The sequence below is a fragment of the Astyanax mexicanus genome, chromosome 10 (genome assembly GCF_023375975.1).
Source record: "Astyanax mexicanus isolate ESR-SI-001 chromosome 10, AstMex3_surface, whole genome shotgun sequence".
Taxonomy (NCBI): Eukaryota; Metazoa; Chordata; class Actinopteri; order Characiformes; family Acestrorhamphidae; genus Astyanax; species Astyanax mexicanus.
The window spans coordinates 27,753,032-27,776,534 of NC_064417.1; the positions used below are offsets into that span (position 1 = coordinate 27,753,032).

The window sequence follows — 23,503 nt, forward strand, 5'->3', positions numbered from 1 at the left end:
TTCGGGTGCTAACCCGGATTGTATCCAAAAAACATAAAACCACGGCTGCCCAAATCACGGCAGAATTCAATGTGCACCTCAACTCTCCTGTTCACACCTGAACTACACTCTAAGAAATATAAGTACAGATTTGTACTTAAAAGAGTACAAAGCTTGTCGCTGGGGCTGTACCTTATATTGAGGCACAAAAAAGTACCTTTTAGTGAAAGTCCTTTTTTGTACCCATGGTTTTTGTGGCAGTAAAGATCATAAAGATTATAAACATTATCATCAACTAAATATGGCTCAAAAACTTGATGATACAAAATTGTCTGGCTTTCAAATAAAAAATGTGCAATTTAAATATATATAATTCATTAGTACAGTGATGCAGAATACTGAATGTACCCTTTGGCTGGTTAAATGGTACAAATTTGTACTTATTGCTGTTAGAAATGACTTTGTACTTCAAAGGGAACAAATCTGACCCCGTAAAGACCAATGTTGTACCTTTGAGGGTACAATTATAAAGAGTGTATCTTCGAGTACAAAAAAGTACTCATATCGTACCTCTGTTTTTTAGAGTGTATCCAGCAGGACAATAAATTATTGTGGTCTAAAACCAGGTGTTTCAGTTTCATTGTCCAACCCCTGTACATCCAAGTTCTCAGCTCAACTGTTGATCTTGTTCTGGATCAACTGAATCATGATCAGGTTTGTTTGTGATGTAAAAAACACTTTTTTGAGATGGTTCAGACTTTTTTGGACCAATTGCAAGAAGTTAGGGAAGAGACCATTATTGCTATTACTGCCGGCGATTTCTGTATCTACTGTAACTGTAGATTAACCCTCATTTATATATATAAAAATGAAATCTGTCTCAAACCTCAAATCAAGTCAAGTATATGGAAACTTGTTTAGTGCACTTCTTTAGTTCGTTTACAAAACGAACTAACTCAAATCTACTGTACACAATATAACAAACGCAACCTTCAACTTTGCATAGCACTCTTCACAAGATTTATACTGTTTTCATTTATTATTTTTATTTTTGTCACCTCAGAGGGCTCTGAATAAAGGTGCAGAGTGTTTTCTGTTGGGGTTCAGGCCTCTGTATGTGTTTGAGTGTGTATTTTAGGCCGATGCCTCCACGCCTTCGCATTTTGTTGTCACTCCTCATTTGAGAAGATGGCTGAGTGTGATGGAATTGGCCCTGTGTTTGCAGTCCCATCTAAAGAGCATCCTTGATCTAGTGACAGATGGAGGCTCTGCCGTGGATATAAACAAAATCGGCGCTGAGGGAAATAGCAATACCAAATCACAGCTAACACAAGAAAACAGCAATGGCAGTGGAGGAGACTTGGATGAGGGTAGAGCGCGGGCAGAAATCCGGACGGCATAAACACTTCATAAAACATTCATTTCTTACCACTGATTGAGAGATCATTGAATATTTAGTACGAGTGAGAATGTCTCAATACATGTGATGCTTTCTTCTATTTCTATCTTGTGTTTTGCAACCCTTTTTAGAAGGGTTTCAAAAGTATTGAAACATCAACTGGGACACTTGACACAAATGTGCAAATGCACATCAACAATTCCATTGAGCTGTGAAGCAGTGGAGCTGTATTCTCTGAAATGGTTTTGCTCTGTCTAATATTTTTGGGATGAGTTGGAGATTATGGATGGGCTGAATGCAATCAAATACTCTAAGCCAGTGTTTTTTAACCACTGTACCCAGGTACACCAGTGTGCCATGAGATTTTGCAAGGTGTGCCGTGGAAAATGATCCAATTTTATTAATTGGTCATTATTTGACACATTTTGAAGTGATTTTCGGTGTCAGTAGGGGCAGCAGATAGCTACAAAGAGAGAGACAAAGAGAGAGAGAGATGTGACACAGCTGTAGTGATGAACGAGACAGTTGGACAGTGATGGAGAAGTTTTTGAAAATAATTAATCCAAACTCTGATCAGGGCCCGGGACAAAATCCAGACCCTGATGAAGGCTTTAGTACTGGTGGAAGTCAAAAAAGCAAAGACGTTCATCTTGAGGCAGTACAGCGAAAGCTATCTTTCTTTTGGATTTATCTCCAAACTAAACATCTGACGCTTCAAAACAAACAGATGTACTATTTTGTTTGAAAACATGAGGAGAAGCAGGCAACTTTTATGAGAAAAAACATGAATGTGAATGAGCGAGCTCTCACTGATATTACTGAGTTAGTATAGATGAATTAATAGACCATATTGTCATAAGTAGGCTAAAAAGTGTCATTTTATAATATTTTGGTTTGGTGTTGTGCCGAGGTTGAATAAGGAAGCAATGCTTTAAAATCTAGCAGATAGAAAGCCTTCCCTGGAAAATAAAGATAATTACTCTAACAAAAGCAAGGTACACTTGCTTTTTAATACCCTTGATTGTGGAAAAAACAATGAATGAGCAGATGTCCCAATACTTTTGTCCACACAGTGTAGTTTCATATCTGCATACAAACTGTAATATAATATACTCTTACACCATACTTGTATACTTAATGTATACCTACTTATGCCAAAAGTCATGGGATAGCTGTATGTATTTAAATTTCATATAAAATGTTACTCTGCGATGGATTGGCGGCCTGTCAAGGGTGTATACTGCCTTTGCCCAATGCTGACTGGCATAGGCTCCAGCCCCCCACGTGACCCTTGACGGACAAAGCGGTATTGATGATGAATGAATGAATGAATGAATGAATTAATGAATAAAGTGTTACCTCAGGAGATGACTTGGAGACCCCCACTCCTGTATAAGTTGTGAGGTTTTATCTTGTGAGGATGTGAGCACGTGAGTGAGGATGAACAATAGCCAGTGTAGCAAGGCGACTTGTTGAATTACGGGAGATGGAGTGAGGTCTGTTAGTGGGTGCCAGATGGATATAGGCTAATATTATCACCCACAGTGGGCACTGCAGTGGGAGGAATAATCGTGACCGGTGGTGTCTGGCTAGTATTGTCCCTGTGAACAGACAAGCAAATCTGGCAGAAATCACATTCACATTCAATTCAGGAGGCCCCAAACACACACATATCCCAGTCAGAGCAGTGATCTTTGCTTCCATGGAACAAGGCAAAAGTCATGGCACACAATGCTAGTCCCATGTTCTAATTTACCCAACGATTGTCCCCATGAGATGCATTTGACCAATCGTGTAATGTGTTTGAACTATTCTGTTAATATATAGGCTAATAAATGTCTTATAAGCAATTAATGTGCTGTCACTCATCCTTCTAGGATTTATATTATGCTCTATTAAAGCCTTATGGACCATCCAAAGCAAATTCTACATCCTGAAAGGTCCAGCCCCTGGGAGACCTGCGTGTAGTTTTATATTAATTGACTTTAACTGGGATGTTTGATCCTACAAATAGTGTACAATGTGTTCAAAGCTCAGTACGAGATCAAATATCGTCAAGAAAAATGGCTTTGATAAGATAGAAAAGATGAAACAGTCTCAGCATACAGTTTTTCATGTTCAAACACATTCGTTTCTGAGTAACAGCGTTCAGTCTCTATCACCCTATACAGCTTCAGAAAGGTCAAACTAAACAAACATACTGCCTAAAAACATGAACAAATATCTATCTATCTATCTGTCTGTCTGACTGTTTATCTGTCTGTCTGTCTCCATTTGTCTGTCTGTCTGCCCCCTGTCTGTCTGTCTGTCTGTCTGTCTCCAACTGTCTGTTTGTCTGTTTTATCTATTAGAATCTGTCTGCCTCCTACTATCTGTCTGTCTGACTGTTTATCTGTCTGTCTGTCTGTATGTCTCCATTTGTCTGTCTGTCTGCCCCCTGTCTGCCTGTATGTCTGTATAGCTGTCTGTCTGCCTGTCTGTCTGTCTGTCTGTCTCTAACTATCTGTTTGTCTGTTTTATCTATTGGATTATATCTGTCTCGAACTGTCTGTCTGTCTGTCTCTGTATGTCTCTATTTGCCTGTTACTGTTTGTCTCTAACTGTCTGTCTGTCTGTCTGTCTATCTGTCTGTTTATCTGTCTGTCTCTATCTGCTTGTCTCTGTCTGTCTGTCTCTAAATATCTGTCTGTCTTTATGTCTGTCTAATTACCTATCTGTCTATCTAACCAATCAGAATAATGTAACATATATATAAAATAAATAAATAAAATATGTAAATAATGTAAATATAAATGTATGAAATATGAAGTGTCATACATATACAATTATTGACAGTGCATCATTGTTATTATTACTATTATTACAGTTTAGGTTCTAACAATATATTTTGCATAATAAATAGTAAATAACTGGGATTATAGCATTAATGAATGCTTAAATATATATATATATATATATATATATATATATATATATATATATATATATATATATATATATATATATATATATATTTTAAATACACTGTATGTAGTGATTTACTGTAACATACTGTTATGTAATGTTAAGGTCAGTCTCAGATGAATAGTTGAGTTGAGTTGAGTGTAGCTGTTCCTGTATTGATGATAATTCCTCTGTACTCTGGACTCTCTCACTGTGAACTCTTCTCTCAGGTATCTTCTGTACACTGACTCTCTCTCTCTGTGAACTCTTCTCTCAGGTATCTTCAACACAACCGAATTAAAGTGGTGGAGCCCCATGCCTTCAGAGGCCTGTACAACCTGACGCGCCTGTAAGTGTTCGCTTTTACAACTCATTTAGCACATGGTTACCTCAGAGATTGGCTTGTGAACCCTTGTATACATCTGTATATGTTGTAAGGTGTTATCTTATAAGTGATGTTAAACACTGGTTGTGACGCAGATGTGACGCATTAATAATCTTATGATGTGACGCATTCGAAAGAACAGACTTTAATTAGTGAGGAGAGTGCATTGACTTGTATGAGCCTTGAATGTTATGACTTTGCTTAAAAAACATAGTTTTTACTTCATTAACACTTTATTTACAACCTCACTTCCAAAAAAGTTGGAACACAGTGTAAAATGAAATAAAATAAATAAATGAAAATAAAAATTGAAGGCAATGATTTGCTAATCTCACCCAGAAACCCAGTTTTTGAACCCAGTTCCTCTTTTTTTTTTTGCACAGAGATTTAAGTTTTGACATGCATGATAAGCTTACAACTAATAGTCGCAGTTCATTACTGTAAAATAACGTATACAATTTAATTATACTATGAGATTTTGTATTTGGTAATGTTATGTTACGGTATGCTTTTTTTTGTGATCTTTTTATTTGCTTTTTAGATTTTTAAACAGGTCTAGGGAAGAGCTAGAGAAGAGGAAGCAGACAACCGCATACAATAAGTTGGACAGTTAGACAGTATTTAAATCCGTATTTAAAAAAATATTACTAAAAAACAAACAAATAAGAAAATAAGGAGCAAATAAGTCAACAAAAAGCTGGATACACAATACTCATTGTTTTGAAAATTTTGCTTTGTTAATTTTAGACGTTAAATATTCCATTCTGATTATATTTAAAAAAATAAAGATCCAAATATTTACAACTGAAAGTTAAGGGGAAATCCAAAGTTGCAGAATCATTTATTTTTGGTGGCTGTAATACCTGCCAATAACATACTTATTTTTATTAAAGGTAACTGAAGGTCTGAATCATCATTTAGAAGATGTAAATGTGGCATGAGTGGTATACTTAGATCAAGTAATTTAGATAGTTCTTCTACGTGTATCTACATGTCTCTACAGTATGTTAAGTTACCCACTACAGAAAGTACAGCGAGTACAAGTACAACCTCAAGTCAAAGCATCTCAGAAGCAAAGATTGTCTGAACGCTTAGCAACTGCGATCTTAACAATGGTAAGGAGCGTTTTCTGAAATTGATCCATTATTGGTGAACCAATCTTCTTCAAAAGACTTTTTATATAACAGGTCATTTGATTTATTTGCAAATTACTCCAATTGTAGCTGTAATATCTGAAAGAATATAGAGGAGTTTTGCTATATAGTATATTGTGTTATTTCTAATTAAATAAATAATCAATATTCTACCCAGTTTTATGCACTTTATGATTTTAGTTAAGTTGGTTAAGTGTTTTACATTGTGCAAGATGGACCTCAGGGTCTTTTCTTGGAATTGGTACCAAAAACAGTATATCTAATACATTTTTTTGTAACTGTTTGAGATATGTATTGTGCATCATGAGGGCTGAATATGCATTTTAAGAACTAACAGAAACCTATGGCCCCTTTTTCCAACTATAACAAGCTAATTAAACAGGTTGGGGACCAGTTATAATGTTTTATGTCTGGTCGACCCTGAGGATTTGCACTCCTCGCTTTGTGATTGGTGGAGCTGGGAGATGCTAGCAGCTGAGATCTTCCAGCACATTGGGGCTTTAGGGATTTTTTTATTTTTTTTTATTTTATTTTTTTTTTCTTTCTGTGCAAACCACAGCTAGAAGTTCATTTAGGTTATCGTGCAAAGTCAGAAACTTTGCCACATAACTTTAATGTTTCCTTTTTTTCTTCAAGTCTGATTTAGTTGTCAGATTATATATTTTATCGTCCAATGCATTTCAAAACTCTGTTTTGTCTGGAACATTCTTTTGAATAAATTGGGAAAGCTATTTTTGTACTGGAAATCAATTTTTCTTATATTTTATCACACTGAATACAATATAAAATCAGGTTTTGATTTACTCAATCTTCACTTACTTTTCCAGCCTTTTGTTTTGGGATTGAAGATTATTAATAAAGCATAAAGCATTAAAAATCTTGGGTTAATATTGTCTGCAATTAAAAACAATTGTAAGTAAGCATTTGAAAGTTTGCATTTCCTGATTTGGGATTGCTTTGGTACAAAACTAAAGAATCAAGCATGGTTTGACAGTTTGAGTATATTTGTACAAAGTTTAGAAATTGTTTAAAAAAAAGGGATTTTTGGCTAAACTGTCACTGTGTAGCGAGTCGTGGCTCTGCCTGAGCCTCACTCGTGGCTCTTGTGGCGCCTTCTGTTCTTCTGCTTGTTTTTTTTTTGTATTTGCGTTCTGCTTTCGGAAGAAGAAGATAACGGTGATTCCGTCAGAAGCCAAAGGCTTTGTTTGTGCATGTTCAGGGTTGAAGATAAAAGGCTGTGAGACTGTTGTGGGATCTGCTGAGAGCATCGGCCCTTTGTTTTCTCAGGTATTTGAGCCATAATCGAATCTCCAGCCTAATGCCGGGAGTATTCCAGGACCTGCACAAGCTGGAGTGGCTGTAAGCGCATCATATACTTTCTTTTTTTCCTCATGCTTATTATTCAGATAGTCTCTAGCGCATAAACTCCAGTGAATTTAAAGCCTTAGCTTCATTACCTGGGATGCAAAGTCATTACTGTGTAGCGTTAGGTGACCAGAAGGGTGCCACCTCATTACCTATTAGCATTAGCATTTACTTTTGCATACCTGATGTTTTGTACGCTTTTTCACTCCTTCAATAAAGCACTCGTGATTGAATTCAGCCCTGGAGAGCAGTTCCATCACATGCCTGATTAAATGGTATTGAATTATACTGTATGCCATAACCTTCATGCATCTACTAGCATCCCCCTGAACCGCTGCTGCTGGACTTCAATGTTTATTAATGAACTCTCTGCCTTTTTGTTTTCCTTTTTTATTTCTTTTTATTTCAAAGGATTCTGGAAAACAACAAAATCCAGCATGTGTCCTCCCTGACCTTCTCCGGGTTGCGCTCTCTTGTTCTGCTGTGAGTTTCTGCCTTCAGCCTTGTTGCTGTTTTGGCTTTTTTTTTAGCTCTTTAATTAGCAGAGAAAAGTGTTTTTAAATGGAAATGCTGCATAAAAACACACAGTTTGTCTGTCTCTGATTTTACCTTAGTTCCTAACAACTATTATTACTTTTATAGTATACAGTTGCAAGAAAAAGTATGTGAACCCTTTGGGATGAGGTGTGAATGATGGTGTGCTGTGCCTTTTTTCTCCACAAATAGCGTTTTGTTTTCCTTCCAAACAACGTAATTATGGTTTTATCTGTCCACAGTATATTTAGCCATCTGGCCACAGTAAATTTAACCATGAACTCTATTTTTGTTTCATGTTTTCCTCATTGTAGGTTTGTCAACAAAAAAATTAGCATGTGTCTTCAGCGGACACGCTAGGATTCTTCTTCACCTTACTGATCATTCTGTGCTGTGCTCTTGCAGTCATCTTTACAGGACGACCACGCCTAGAGAGAGTCGCAAAAGTGCTGTACTTTCTCCACTTGTAGACCGTCTGTCTTACCATGGAAACATAACCATCAAGGCTTTTAGAGATACTTTTGTAACTCTTTCCAGCTTCATGCAAGTCAACAATTCTTGAACGTAGGTCTTCTGAGAGTTCTTTTGTGCGAGGCATGATGCACAACTCACTATTCAAGCAATGCTTCTTAAGAACAGCAAACTCAAAACTGGTGTGTGCTTTTTATAGGGCAGGACAGCTTTAACCAACACATCCAAACTCATCACATTCTGGCTTCAATAAGTCATTAGCCTAGAGGTTCACGTACTTTTTCCCCCCTCACTGTGAATGTTAACATGTTGTGTTCACTATGTGTGATATTAGTTTAAGCAGACTGTGTTTATCTATTCTTGTGACTTAGATGAAGATCAGAACACATTTAATGACCAATTTATGCAGAAATCCAAATAATCCCAAAGGGTTCACATACTTTCTCTTGCAACTGTATTAGGGCTTATACTCATATATTCGTACATAACCACCTCTGTGTTTCTACCCTCCACTGGGCATATATTGTACAGTGGGATCACTTTATACTTCTATAATTATAGACTGTATCCTGTATCTGTTTCGCTGACTACTTTATTATTATCGTCCTTTCACTTCGTTCTTCAATGCTCAGGACCCCACAGGAGAGACCACCACAGAGCAACTATTATTTGGGTAGTGGGTTAGACTTATGCTTATGCTGCCTTAAAGTCCTCTTCGGCATTAGAAAATTATATCATATATACAAAATATATATGTGTATATAATATATTATATGTAAAGCAGGTTGTTAAAAAAGACTGTTTAATAATATTTGCACATAAAATCAATAGTCAGTCAGAGCTTTAAGACTGACTTAAGGATTTAAATCTGGATTTTATTATGTTTGAGTTGAATCTATCTGACAATTCATAAACTTAATATGAATTTATTAATTACATAATTTATTAGTATAAATCTGGATTTTATTATGTTTGAGTTGAATTTATCTTGCAATTCAAAAACTTAATATGAACGTATTAAAGACATAATTTATGAGTATAAATCTGGATTTTATTATGTTTGAGTTAAATTTATCTGACAATAAATAAACTGAATATAAACTTATTAATTACATAATTTATTAGTATAAATCTGGATTTTATTATGTTTGAGTTGAATTTATCTTGCAATTCAAAAACTTAATATGAACTTATTAATGACATAATTTATGAGTATAAATCTGGATTTTATTATGTTTGAGTTGAATTTATCTGACAATAATAAACTTAATATGAACTTATTAATAACATAATGTATGAGTATAAATCAGGATAGTATGTTTGAGTTGAATCTATCTTACAATTTATAAACTTTATATAAACTTATTTAAGACATAATTTATGAGTATATTTTAGGAGCATGATCCATACTGTCAGCCGCCATGACCTCTTTTTTCTGACACGCCCCCAACTGGGAAACTCGGGTCTTATCTAAAAATCGATCTATATCTAAATAAGGTATTTCCAACACGACTTGAAGGCAGCATTAGTACACTAACAGAACAAAGGTTGTGTATGAGGTTAGTTAGTTAGTGTGTTGTGCTGGTATGAGTTGATCAGATACAGCAGTGCTGCTGGAGTTTTTAAACACTGTGTTCATGCCCTGTCCTCCACTCTATTATATTAGACACTCCTACCTAGACTATTCTCTGCCCCACACAGACTATTCTGAGTGCAGCAGTAACACTAAGGGCCCTATCGTACACCCCGTGCAAGGCGTGTAGCGTGGCGCGTTGCCATCGTATACCCCCCAAAAATTATATCGTTTCGCTCAGATCAGCTGTACTATTAATGAGGAGACAGACCAGACCAATCACAGAGCCGGTTCAGGTATTAAGTCCCGCCTCTCAGCACAAACAGCCAATCAGCTTTCTGGGTTTTGCGGCCCGCGGTGTGCTAGTGGGGGAAGCCCCGCCCCCTCGCTGTGAGATTTAGCAGCGGGATCGGGCTGCAGCAGCTTCAGCTGATTAAGATCTGGATAAACGGGGATTTTTCTAAAAGAAAGGTAACGATAGGCTAACCACGTAAACTGTGATGATATGTTTCTGATAGCTGGTTAAAAATACAAGACTCTAAATCAGCACATAGTTTAAACCCACTGTGATTAATAAACTGCAGCTGTGTGAGTGAGTTAGCTTAATTTGGAATTAGATAGATTGGAGAAAAAATAAACTATATACGTAATGTTCAACTTGCCCTGTACCTGATCAGCTAATTACTGTTTCATTTTTAAACTGTCTTTATTCATTTAGGATTACAGGATTTACTGTGAGCAATAATGAACAAAAATGCATTTAGTTAACTAGTTATCTAGAAGCCAGATGTAGTGGATAGTCAGAATGTAGTACAGTACTTTATGTTTGTAGTTTAAAGCAGTTTCTTAACCCTGATCACTGCCCCAAAATTGTGTTTTCTACCTGATCCAGCTGATCAGCTAATAAACAGTAATTTACTGAGTTTACTGAGTTTAATCATGTATATCCAGCAGTGTATTAGACACATCATACCACCACTTACTTTATTAAATGTCTTTAAAGCAGAGAAAGCTCTAGAATATGTAGAACAGTGTTAATATTCAGTAGAATATGTAAGAACAGGGTTCACAGTAAGGCCACATGTCCTGACGTTTATAATTAAAATCTTTATGAAACGTAAAGTTACATTCTTTTACATAAAAGGACACCAATCTTTAGAAGAGCTCTTAATAGAAAAATAAAAGCGTAGGATTTTTTTTTAAGAGTGGAGAAATGTGACGCCACAGACAGGAGTGAGACGCTTGCAGTAAAAATCAGGAGAGGTTTTAATAAACAGAGCCAAACCAACAAGCTTAAACTGAGTACTAACAACAGTACAAAACACAAACAACACAGACCAAAACATCAGAGCCAAATCACAGTCCAAAAGTGATAAACAATAAACAGGAAATAAGGGTCTAAACCAGAACAAAACAGCCAAATGAACTAACCAAAAGGGCAAGACAAGATCAGAGACAAAAGCCAAAAAATAGGTCATACACGGAAATAGATAATCAAAGAAATAACGCTCGGTATGCAGCTGAATAACAGGGGCAATACTTCACGAGAAACAGGACAAACAGACTTGTATTTATACATAGAAAACCCCCAGTAATTACTCAGAACACAGGTGAAGCAGATCTAACAATCAGGTGCTGATTGGCTGGCTGAGACACAGGATTGAGAGGTGCATTCTGGGAGTTGGAGTTTGTGAAGGTGGAAAAGTCAGTAGAAGCATTGGAAGGTGTGACAGTTCCCCCCCCCCCCCAAAGAGTCCGGGCGGGACAAAGAACGAGGGTGCCCGCGACGACCACGAACCACCCATCCGGCAACGTCTTCGGACGCCCCGCTGACCTCCCTCATGTGCCGAACAGAACTGAACCTCCTAGGACGGCCCCTGGGACGACTGCTGGGATGAACACTGGATGAACTGGGAGACCTACGTCTAGGGCGTCCCCTAGAACGTGGAGCAGGCTTGTTAGGGTGCCGCTGGTGAAAGTCAGCCACGAGGCCTGGATCAAGCACGTCCGAAGAAGGAACCCATTTACGTTCCTCTGGACCGTACCCCTCCCAGTCAACCAGGTATTGCAGAACGCCCCCACGCCATCTAGAGTTCAGCAATTGACGAACAGCGAAAGCGGGCGTCCCATCGACCATCACCGGAGGAGGAGGGGTCTCACAAGGTGTAGCCTCATCCAAAGGACCTGAGACAACAGGTTTAAGAAGAGAGACATGGAAAGCCTTTATCGAAGAGTGTGGTTGATGATATTGTGCATTTGACTACCTTTGATTCAATGAGGGACAACCCTATGGCCAACTACTCAACCATACCTGATTCTGTGTTCGATCGAAAAGCATCAGAGTTCATGAGAAAAGGAGAGGTCGGCGACTGGCAGAATTACTTCAGTCCACAGGAAGATGCTGAATTTGAAGAGCATTACCACAGAACGATGGCTGATACTCCTATTCCCTTTAAATTTTGTTTACACAAAACAACGACCAAGTGCTCACTATAGGACACAATAGATTAGGAATAGTTATTGTGTTTTTTTTGTGTGTTTTTTACAATAACATGGACCTTTCATTTGCAGACAGCATTAAGCTATTTTTCATATAACATGTATTTCATTGTCTGTTCAACTTTATTTCATTTAAGCAATAATACACAAGAGGAAGTGCTGTGACATGTAATATTGGCACTGCTGTGCTGCGGTCGTCATTGGAAGGTGTGACAAGAAAATGTAAATATACAACAGAATTGACATGCCAATACATGATTATAATAATAATAATAATAATAATAACCAAATCTGTTATATTATTTTAAATATTAGGTGATAACTGATCATTTTTGTCATATGTATATGTATTTGCATAATTTTTTTTCTTACAACAGTAAATGTAATGTGAAGTAACATGTTTAGGTTGTAAAATCACCTTGTTAACTAATAAAAAACAAAATACAGAAAAAAAAATATTATTTGTGATTAAAAGTAATTTCCACAAATGTTGTTCTAAGAAACTATAGGGTGGGCTTGGGTTCATATTGGCAAATGTGTCCCCCCCCCCAATATCAAACCTGCTCCTACGCCCTTGCCGTCAACAGTCTATTTTTACGCCTTGCGCACGCGTGCATAAAATAGCGTTGGACTTTTGGAATATATTAACGCCGATGGGCGTGGTGGTCTGGAAATGACGTGTGTTCAGGTAAATTTATTAATTAAAATCTTGTCTTATCTTGTAAATAATTGATTGCTTGATTAATATTCAGTGTTGCAAACCCAGTTTTTACATACACAATAAACAAAATAAAGAATAAAATAACTTTACTCTTCCCTCATATAAGCTGCTGGTGGCGCATGATGGCGCAGTTTCCTATGCCCTCTTAAAATAGGAATGAACAGAAGTCAGCGCGCACCTGTGTCTTAAAGGGAATAAATTCTGGAACATTGATTGGTTCATTTCATGTTACGCCCAAAACACACCCATGAATAATTAACAGAATTAAAACACGCCCTTTGCCGTTGGAGCTGCGCAAGGCCCTAAATCCAGCTGCGCAAAGCGCAATTAACTAGTGCGCTATAGATCAATAGCTCACCGGTCAAATGCGCATAACGCAGTTTGATTTAGAGCATTGTCGCTGTGTCTTTGGTATCGTGAGGGCGCAAAAAATACGGATTTTGCATCTCGAAATGTGCAAAAGGCATGTACTAATTCTATTAATCATTATTCATGGGTCTGTTTTGGCATAGGGTTGCCACCCGTCCCGTAAAAAAAAAAGGAATCATCCTTTACTTGGCAACTAAATGTTGCGTCCTGTATTGAATCAATATGGGGCGCGATTTGTTCCGTATTTCCAGAAATGTCCAATCCACATGTCTGTCACTCACACATCAACACTAAACCCCGCCTCCCTCCGCTCCGCTCCTCTGTGTGCTGCTGCAGCAGTTACCTAGAGACTCCACCCCCCCTCCACCACCCAAATAATACTAATCTGCTCTGTGGTCATCCCATAGTTCAGAAATTTAAGAACATCACTGATATTTATTTATTCGTCTACTGGTTATACCTTACTAAGGCAAGCCGTTTTAGACTTTCTAGTAAAGACTCAAAATACTGTTTGTAATACTCAAATCCTAATTTTAGATAATAAATAATAATAATAATTAAATGTAATAAATCATATCTACAGATCTACAAGGCCATTCTGACCTATAGTCCTATAGCTGGAACATCATAACCTTAACCCTTATACAGTCTGCAGGGTCTGGTGGACCCATTGCATTTTGGGGCTTTTCATTTCAAAATAATCAAACTTTTTGTTTAAATACTCAGCAGATGTTTTCTTCATCCTAACTGCAAGTAATATAAATAACACATACATTAAATAATCAGCAAATGTTCAAATGAAGCTTTGAAAGTTTTTCTTTCAAAACTACAGTGTATTTTTCAGTTGAATTCCTTTAGACACATTGAAAATCTGTCTGAACAACTCCTTGAAATGTTCCTCACAGAAAATGAGCCAATGCCAATGAATTTTAGTTTGAGAAAATTATTATTTGTATTAGTTTTGTAGGCTAACCCCTAAAAAATGTGATTTAAAGGTTAATGTAACCTTGTGTTTAATTTAAATAAGATTTCACTGTCAGTCTTCCTAACAGCACCTATATTACACCTGATGTGTGTGTGTGTGTCTTTGTGTGTGTGTATACTATCTGTCTGTGTTTCAGGGTTCTGTTGAACAATGCTCTAACAAGGCTGGATGATGTATGTCTGGAGATGCCGCGGTTAAATTGGCTGTAAGTGTGTGTGTGAATCAGTGGGTGTTCAGACTTTATAGACGCTTGAAGACTTTTAACACTCTGAGACTGTAAAAGTTCTGTGATCAGTAGTACAACATCTATATTCATGTTAACTACAACCACCTGCTGCGCCCTTTATTCAATACAATGAATCTTCTATATAGCACCATGACAATGCTCAATTAATACACAGATTAAAACTTTGAATACATGGTGCTTTCTAGAAATTTTATTTATATATATATATATATATATATATATATATATATATATATATATATATATATATATATGTAACACATTTAATGTTAGGAAAACACAAGTAATGTTAGGAAAATTACAGATTTACAGATTTACCACCTTGGGACACTTCAACCAATGGTACCAACCAGATAAGGAACCACTGCCATAATGGGTCAGATCCCCATCGCCCATCGAGACAAAGAATAGTATGTCAGTTCTTTAAAGAACTGGTTTGTTTGAAAGATAATAGTTTTTGCAGCCGTTTTGTGGAATGCAATGTGTGTGTGTGTGTGTGTGTGTGTTTGCAGGGACATGGAGGGGAATCAGATTGAGACTGTGGAGAATATGACGTTCTGGTCCTGCAGCATGCTCACAGTGCTGTGAGTAAATTCTTAGTAACCCCATACACACACACACACAAACACACAACACACACACACACACACTGCCCTCAGAGTAGTTAAATAGCACCGTGAGGCACAGAGCAGCATTCTAAGAGCTTTCTAGCAAAAGTCTCCTAAGACTGCAAAAAATCTCTTTCTCTGTTTTCTCTCTCTTATGTTGTTGATCCCTTTCCATCTGTCTCTCTTTCGAACTTTATGTCTGTTGCTCTCTGTCTCTCTTCCATTCTCTCACACACTCTTTCTTTCCAATATCATTTTCCTCTCTTACTCTGTGTCCTTTCTATCATTGCTCTCTCTCTCTCTCTCTCTCTCTCTCTTTCTACTTTTTGCACTTTCTGGTTTTACTCTCTCTTGTTGTCGTTCATTCTCCTTTTTAAACTTCTCTATTTTCCTTTCCAACATCTTCCAACTTTTCATCTCTTTCTCCGTTTCTTATGTTCTCTGTCATTCTCTCTTTCTCACATTCTCTCTCTTTCACTTTCTCTCCTTTGTTTGTTGCTCTCCCACTCTCTCTTTCTCCTGCACTCTTTTTTGACTGTTTCTTCTGCTCTTCTGGTTTTCTCCCTGTCTATCTCTTTTTATTTGTTTTGCTCTCCATCACTCTCCATTTTTTCCCTCTCTATTGCTCTCTCTCTTGTCCTCAATCTCTTTCTCACTCAATCTATCTCTTTCTCTGTTTCTTATATTCTCTTTGTCATTCTCTCTCTTTGTATTTCTTCTTTTTTGTTTCTCTCTCTCCCTTTGTCTGTTTCTTATTCTCTTCTGTTTTACTGTATGTTAATGTCTTTGTTACTCTTTCTCTCTCTCTCTCTACTTTTTGCACTCTAGGTTTTTTCTTATTTTCATGTTGTCAATCCCTTCCCTCCGTCTTTCATTCTCTTTCTAACTTTCTGTCTGTCTCTCTGTTGTGCTCTCTCTTACATTCTCCCTCACTTACTACTTTTCCTTTCTCACTCTGTTTTTGCCCTCTCTGTCATTTTCTCTGTCTCTCTCTCTCTCCCCTATTTTCGCTTCTTCTTATGTTATCACTTCTTTCCCTCCATCTCTCATTCTCTTTATAACTTTCTGTCTGTCTGTCTATCTGTCCCTCTCGTTCTCTCTGCTCTGTCACTCTCTCTCTCTGTTTTATGTTCTGTCACTCATTTCTTTTTCATCCCTTTCTCTGATTCTTATGTTCTCTCTCTCTCTCTCTCTCTCTCTCTCTTTCTCTCGTTCTCTCCCCAGAGTCCTCCAGAGGAACAGAATTAGTCACATCCATGATCAGGCGTTCTCGGTGCTGAGGAAGCTGGGCGAGCTGTACGTTCTGAGCTGGTTTGATCTCCTGCTGCACTTTTGCCAAAATAATCACCAACAAAGTGCTGTGTGAAGTTCTGGGCCTGACCCACTTTATTTTCTTTGGGAATCAGAATGTCAGAATGTTTGCGTGTGTTTGCTTATCAGTTTTTAATGTCAGCGCAAATTGGGCCAGCCGTTGCTAAACAAGCTGTGAAATTAGACGTCTGTCCCTCTTTAAAGATTCCAGACACTTCAAGGATTAGCCTGATTGGAAAAGTCATCAGAGTGAAGGAGTGGAAGCGCTTTAGAGTCTACAGTGAACATTTCCTCTTCCCGCAGAGATTTATCCAGCAACAGGATTCAGACAATCCCACACAATCTCTTCGTAAATCTGGGAGACTTGTTGCAGCTGTAAGTCATTTATGTCCCAACAGTTTTTTCTCTCTTGCTCTTTTTCTCTCTCACCCATCATTCATATTCATGAAACAGCATGAAAGCATCAAATCTTGAACTCGCCTGAAGTGCTTTAACTGCTGCATTGTTGAGTGTCCATGAAATCTAACCGCCATCAGACCATGGATGCATTGTGAGTCATTTCAAACGATGGCTTTTTTCCTTTCACTTCACAGGAATATTTCCTACAACCCAATCCAGGAACTGCAAATGGACCATTTCGACAAACTGCATAAATTAAAGTCTTTGTGAGTCATTTGTGATTCCATTTTAAGCGTGAAATTTCCCACTGTCGCGTGGCGTTCACATACAGAGGGCACTAGTCGACGAGGCATTAATTATGTAAAGACTTCACACTGTCTTCTCACATTATGGACCATGTGCTTTCATTTGGCTTGTGGAAAATGAAGTACATGTACGGAAAAGTTTGACCATTAAAACCCAGAAACCCATTAGACCAAAGCTACCCATTAAAACCTTCAGGCATGCCTTGAGTTTGTTTGAAATTTGAGTTAAATCAAAGTCATTTTTGATTAAAATTTTATGAAACGTAAGTTAAGAAAGCAGCTACTTGGCACTGTACACTGAATATGCATTTTAAAATACCACCAAATTTTCAAGTCCGGATAAGTTCCAACATTAAATCATGCATCTAACTGTAAATGTTGAATGTACTTTGACAAACTTTGAAAGCTAATAGACATTTATAAGAAAGTTTGTATGAAAAATGATATACAGATAAAATGAATTAAAGCCAAACCAAACTACACAGTGATTAGGACCAATCACAGTCAGAGTAATTACAAAGTAATTACAACCAGTCCAAATCAGCATGAGAGGTTAGATTCAACCTCAGGGAGGGGGAAAGGTGCTGACAAAATGACACAATGATTAGAACCAGTCGTAGTCGGGATTTGAACCCATATCAGTCTGGTGATTAGAACCATTGGTTAGAACCAACCTCAGTCCTGTGAGCTCTCAGTGATCAAAACAAATCACAGTTAGTGGGAAATCTCTAAATAAATCAGTTAAAAGGATTAGAACCAATTCCAGCCACATTCAGTAAGAATTCCCAGTACAGATGTCACAAGAATTAGAAGAAATTGGGGATTAGAACCAGTCAAAGTCAGCGGGAATTTTCAATACAAATGTTACAATATTAGAACCATCCCTATTCAAGGTGAAATAACTCAAGGGTTAGAACTAGTCACAGTCAGTAAGAAAGTAAGAATTCTCAGTACAAATGTCTTAAGAATTGGAACCAATCCCAACCAAGGGGAAAGGTCTGTAAAGGGATTACAGTAAAACCTGTCACAGTCATTGGCAATTCCAAGTACAGATGTGACAAGGATTAGAACCAATCCAAACCAAGGGAATATGAAATGATAAAGCGATATCATGGATTAGAACCAGTCAGAGGGACTTCTTAGAACAAATGTTACAAGGGTTAGAACCAGTACCAACAAAGAATTGAGGTCTCAGGGATTAGAACCAAAGTCAGTGGGAATTCTCAGTACAAATGTTACAAAGATTAGATCCAATCCCAAACAAGTGGAGATATCTCAAGAATTAGAACTGGTCACAGTCAGTAACAATGCTCAGTACTAATGTCTTAAGGATTGGAACCAATACCAACCAAGGGCAAGGGTTTTAGGGATTACAGTAGAATCTGTCACAGTTGGTAAGAATTCCCAGTACAAATGTTACAAGAATTAGAACCAATCACGAGCAAGGGAAGATAACTCAGGGATTAGCACCAATCAGAACAAATCATCAGAAGAAAAAATATGGTGAAGACTGTAATGTATTACGAACACAGCCGGCTTACTTTGATGTTATCCAAATAAAAGAGATTTTGAAAGGGATTTTGTAAAGCAGGGTTTTGATGGGAAGCGTATGGTACACAAGTGTGTGTTTGTGATGCTAGCCGAAAGCCTGCGATGCTAAAAGCTCTTTAGTGGTAAAAACAAGGTGTTCTCAGCTGTAACTACAGCGCGAGTGCTCGGTTATTTTAGTGAAAGGCATCGGCAGACCTATTCACTTCAACCTCTCGTTATCACAGCTGACATTCACAGGAAACCTGGGCAAGAAAGCTAGGCCAGTAATTTGAGTAATGGGCTTGTGTTTATGTGTGCTAGCCTTAGCTCTCTATGTGCTTTATCAAATCCTCGCTGTCTCTTCTCTTCATCCTAAATGGAGGGAATGCAGACTCCTTTCAGTCTCAACCTCAAAGAATTATAAAGAATATCTATTTCAGAAAAAAAATAAGCTTACAACTTTAAATCAGAAAAAGTTGGGATGGCATGGAAACTACAAAAAAAAACAGTTTTTCTTAAAATTACTTTAACTTTTTTTTGACTGCAGACAGTATGAACCCAATATGTATTTCATGTTTTGTCTGGTCAACTTCATTTAATGTATTAATATACATCCATTCCTGAACTTAAGACCTGGAACACATATAAAAAAAAAGAAAAAAAAGGGATGATGGCAGAACACGTCTGTGATGCAGCATTAATACAGAAAAGTACATTGAGCTTTTAGAGCAACATGTGATATCTTCAGGACTACATCTTTCTAGAAACATCAATTCTTTTTCAACAAGATAATGCAAAACCATATTCTGCACATATTACTTATGCATGGCTATAGAAGAAGAAGATACGACACTGACCTGTTCCTAATAGAGAACACCGACTGTTACACACCTTAATTGGGAACATACTATGCTTTTTACACAAGTTAGAACAGCTCTATTCTTGACCCTTTCAGGATGAAGCTTTTGATTCTGGGCTCTGCCCTTTTTATGCAAATAAGATGTAGCTGGTTACACCACATTTACCACACATTAGTGTTGGCTTGTGCTAAATGGAAAAATACAACCAGGCTAATTCAAGCTTAACTGCAATTGAAGCACAAAACTCATTATTTGAAAGTACTCACATCTCCCTCATTCAGGTACAGATCCCTCTATCAGACGAAGTCTGCTGGCTAGTCTTCAACTGATCTAGTGGGTGGTGTTCTGGTGAGGGTTGATGGGTGAGGGGTGGTTCAGTACAGGTTTCCTTATTGCGATTCCTAACACCAAACTCGTTCAACTGACTCAGAGAAAATCAATCTATTTTTTATTTTTGTGTGATTGCAGTGTTTATAGGGGCAGTAGAGACCCAAGTAGAAATACAAAAAATGAGTTTTGCATAAAATGTTCCCTTTAAGACGTTTACAGAAAGAATGGGACAAAATAACACAGTAACACCTGGAACTCTTCATCACTTGGAATCATCAGTGCCAAAACCTCATTCAAGTGTTGCCTAAAGTTATGGCAATGTAACAAAGTGGTGAATGATTTACCACCCCAACTTCTTTTGAAATGTGTTGCAGGGCTGAAATGCAGGAATGGATGTATATGAATTAGTGTATTAACCATTTAAAAAAAAATGATCTGAATATATAACAATATTGTGATTAATCTGCTATTAATCGCCCTTGTTCTTAAGACGCAAGTTTTTATATAGAGATATTTAAATATAGATATTTAAATGTAAATAAAAAATGAATATAAGAAATGTAAAATGCAACTATATTTATAGTAGTAGTGTCAATTTAAAGGCTAGCATATAATTGTAAGTTTGAGGGGAGATAAACCAACATTGTGCACTGGAATAAAGAATGCTGACAGCCCTAATATGAACTAATATATAAAATATATGTAGAGCAAACAAAAATATGAAATTTCTTGGGGGGGTCATACTGTCTGCAATCAAATCAAAGCCAAAGAGAATGTAAAAAAACATTTACTCTACATTGGGTAGAGTTGTTTAAGAGCAGAGGTGTAGTATTTCTCAGACTGAGATCCAGGATGCTAATGGTATTGCCGCTAACATAGAACCATCTGTCTCACAGGAGCATCGAGGGGATGGAGATTGGGAACATTCAGAGGAGGATGTTTGAACCTCTCAAAAACCTGACTCACATGTGAGTGTCTCCTTTTTTCCCCCCAAAATGTCACTCATTAAACTTTCATGGCTCTCTGAAATAATATTCTCAGTCACATAATAAAGCCCTCACTCGCTTCTCTGTGAACGTTCTTCAGCTCACTCGAACCCTGACGAGACTATTTGTACCAGCATTAAGTGGTGGCGTACTAAAAATAGCCTCTGAGCGGCACCGTATGTTTCAGTAGATTTTTTTAGCGGCAGACATAGTGAAGAAAATGTTTCTAACTTTTTAACACTTAACACTTTAACACTTCACATTAAGTGTTGACTAACTAACATGAATTAATTAATGAATTAGTTACCCTGAATAAGACATGAGGTAATACATTAACAATGCTTTGTTAAACACGGAACTACAGCATTAATTAATGTTATTTTTTACATGAACTACTTTTAGAAGTAAAGCATTTGTTAAGGTAAATAATAAATCATACAGTTCATTAATAATGTTAACTAATTTTAGGTAATAAACAAGTAACAACTGCTCTTCTTGTCATTTGCTTATACAGTATGCTGCAGCTATGCACACAGTCATTTTTATTAAAATATTTATTAATTAAATATTAGTTATAAATATATTTGGCTGTGATTACACTTATGCAGTGGTAGCCAGTAACTTGTTTTTTATAATTTACTGATGTCAGTTAACTAATGTAATATTATATATTTTACATTTTTACTTCTATTGGAAATACATCTGTACATGGATTAGAATTATTTTAATTTCACTTTACATCACATATATTTATTTTACTGAACAGAGCTGTCTGTATAAGTGCTTAGTAAAGTTTAACAGATGTTAATAATGCTTAACGAAGGCATTATTGGTCATTCGTGGTTTATGTTTACAATTTCTACATGTACAGTTGAATTCCAACAAACACTCACACATATATTTGATGAAATAAGGCATAAACACCATCCAGACTAATATTTACTTAATAAATATTTAACGATTACCCTATGCATAATTGCAGTACAAAAGCAACTGACAGGAAGATTAACTAATACAGTTGTTACTTGTTTACCTAACATTAGTAAAGTATATAATTTTTTTGTTCATCTTAACAAATTATTCACTGTAATGTAAAAGTAACATTTATTAATGCTGTAGTTCTGTGTTTAATTAACATTACCTAAGCATTGTTATTGTATTACCTCACCTCTTATTCATGGTAACTAATGCATTAATTGATGTTAGTTAATCAACACTTAAAGTGTTACCGAGTTCTGTTTATTGGATTGCTTTACTGAGTTTTATTGACTGTAGTGTGACCCAACTAACCTGGTAAACAACCCACAACACCCACAGTTCGAGGAAACTTAAAGTGTGGAGGATTTATTAGAGGATTTATTATGTATGAATGTATGCACTGATATTTGTGTCTTTTGTAGTATTTTCCCATGTTCCTATCTTGTAGAATCTCATTAAAAATACACTTAGGCACAAAAACCCTTTCTCAGAGATAGATGAACCTTTAATAAAGCTCTCTGGAGTTTCAGTATTAAACTCTGCTGTTATATTATTTAATTCATATCCTGATGAGATGAAGAACTGGATAAAAGTTCCAGACTGTACTCTGACTCCCAGACCTTTCCTAAAACTGCATCATTTCCTCTCCATTACAAGCATTATGCTGGGGATGATTGACAGGCTCAGGAGTGTTCAGGCAGTGTTTCAGCTCCTGGCACACAGACAGTTTAATAAAAAGAATAATAGAAGAGAAAATCTTCTGTTGGGACTGAAATAATCGTTACTCACTAAATCTATTGAGTTTCCGTGCATGTCAGTGTTAAATTACAAAAAGAATGAAGTGAAATGAACTGTAAGAAAGTCTGTAAAATGGATCAAAGTCACTGAGTGATTATTGTATAATATAATATATTACATGATTATTACAGTTATTTCACTATTCTTTAAAGGTGGATTACACTGACAACGTTACAGGTCATGGGGAAGCGTTATGTAAAAACTATGATTATTATTTAAGTATTACTGCAGAGGACAGCTTGGGAACACCCACATCTGTATAAGTTGTGAGGTGTTATCTTGTTAGTGAGGTTGAACACTGTCCAGTGTGCTCACGTAAGCCATAAGCACTATTTATAGGAGAAGGAGTGAGGCCGTATAATGGGCAGATTTCATTTCTGAAATTGTTTGGGACTTTAAGACTTGACTTGCTCTCTCTCTCTCTCTCTCTCTCTCTCTCTCTCTCTCTCTTCCTCTCTCCCCCTCTCTCGCTCCCTCCTTCTCTATGTCTCTGTCTCTTTCTTTCTTTCTTTCTTTCTCTCTGTCTCTGTGTCTCTTTCTCTCCCTCTCTATGTCTCTCTGTCTCTCCCTCCCTCTTTCTCTCTCGCTTTCTCTCTCTCCACATCTCTCTCTTTTTCTTTCTCTCTCTCCCTTCCTCTCACTCTCTTTCTGTCTCTCTGTGTCTCTCTCTTTCTCTGTTTTTCTGTGTATCTTTCTCTCCTTTTCCATCTGTGTGCCACTGTCTCCCTCCCTCTCTCTTTCTCTCTCCTTAAATGTTCTTGCCCCCCTCTTTCT

General features: G+C 37.0%; 1 protein-coding gene across 1 annotated transcript in view; it reads left to right on the top strand.

The window, feature by feature from the left end:
* The window catches only part of rxfp1 (relaxin family peptide receptor 1), a 152,376-nt gene that overhangs the window by 111,825 nt on the left and 17,048 nt on the right, over positions 1-23,503 (top strand). The window contains exons 6-14 of the mRNA XM_022684392.2: positions 4,599-4,670; positions 7,148-7,219; positions 7,637-7,708; positions 14,514-14,582; positions 15,137-15,208; positions 16,457-16,528; positions 16,847-16,918; positions 17,137-17,208; positions 20,864-20,935. Of these exons, the coding sequence (XP_022540113.2) occupies positions 4,599-4,670; positions 7,148-7,219; positions 7,637-7,708; positions 14,514-14,582; positions 15,137-15,208; positions 16,457-16,528; positions 16,847-16,918; positions 17,137-17,208; positions 20,864-20,935 (645 nt within the window). The remainder of the gene's footprint in view (positions 1-4,598; positions 4,671-7,147; positions 7,220-7,636; positions 7,709-14,513; positions 14,583-15,136; positions 15,209-16,456; positions 16,529-16,846; positions 16,919-17,136; positions 17,209-20,863; positions 20,936-23,503) is intronic.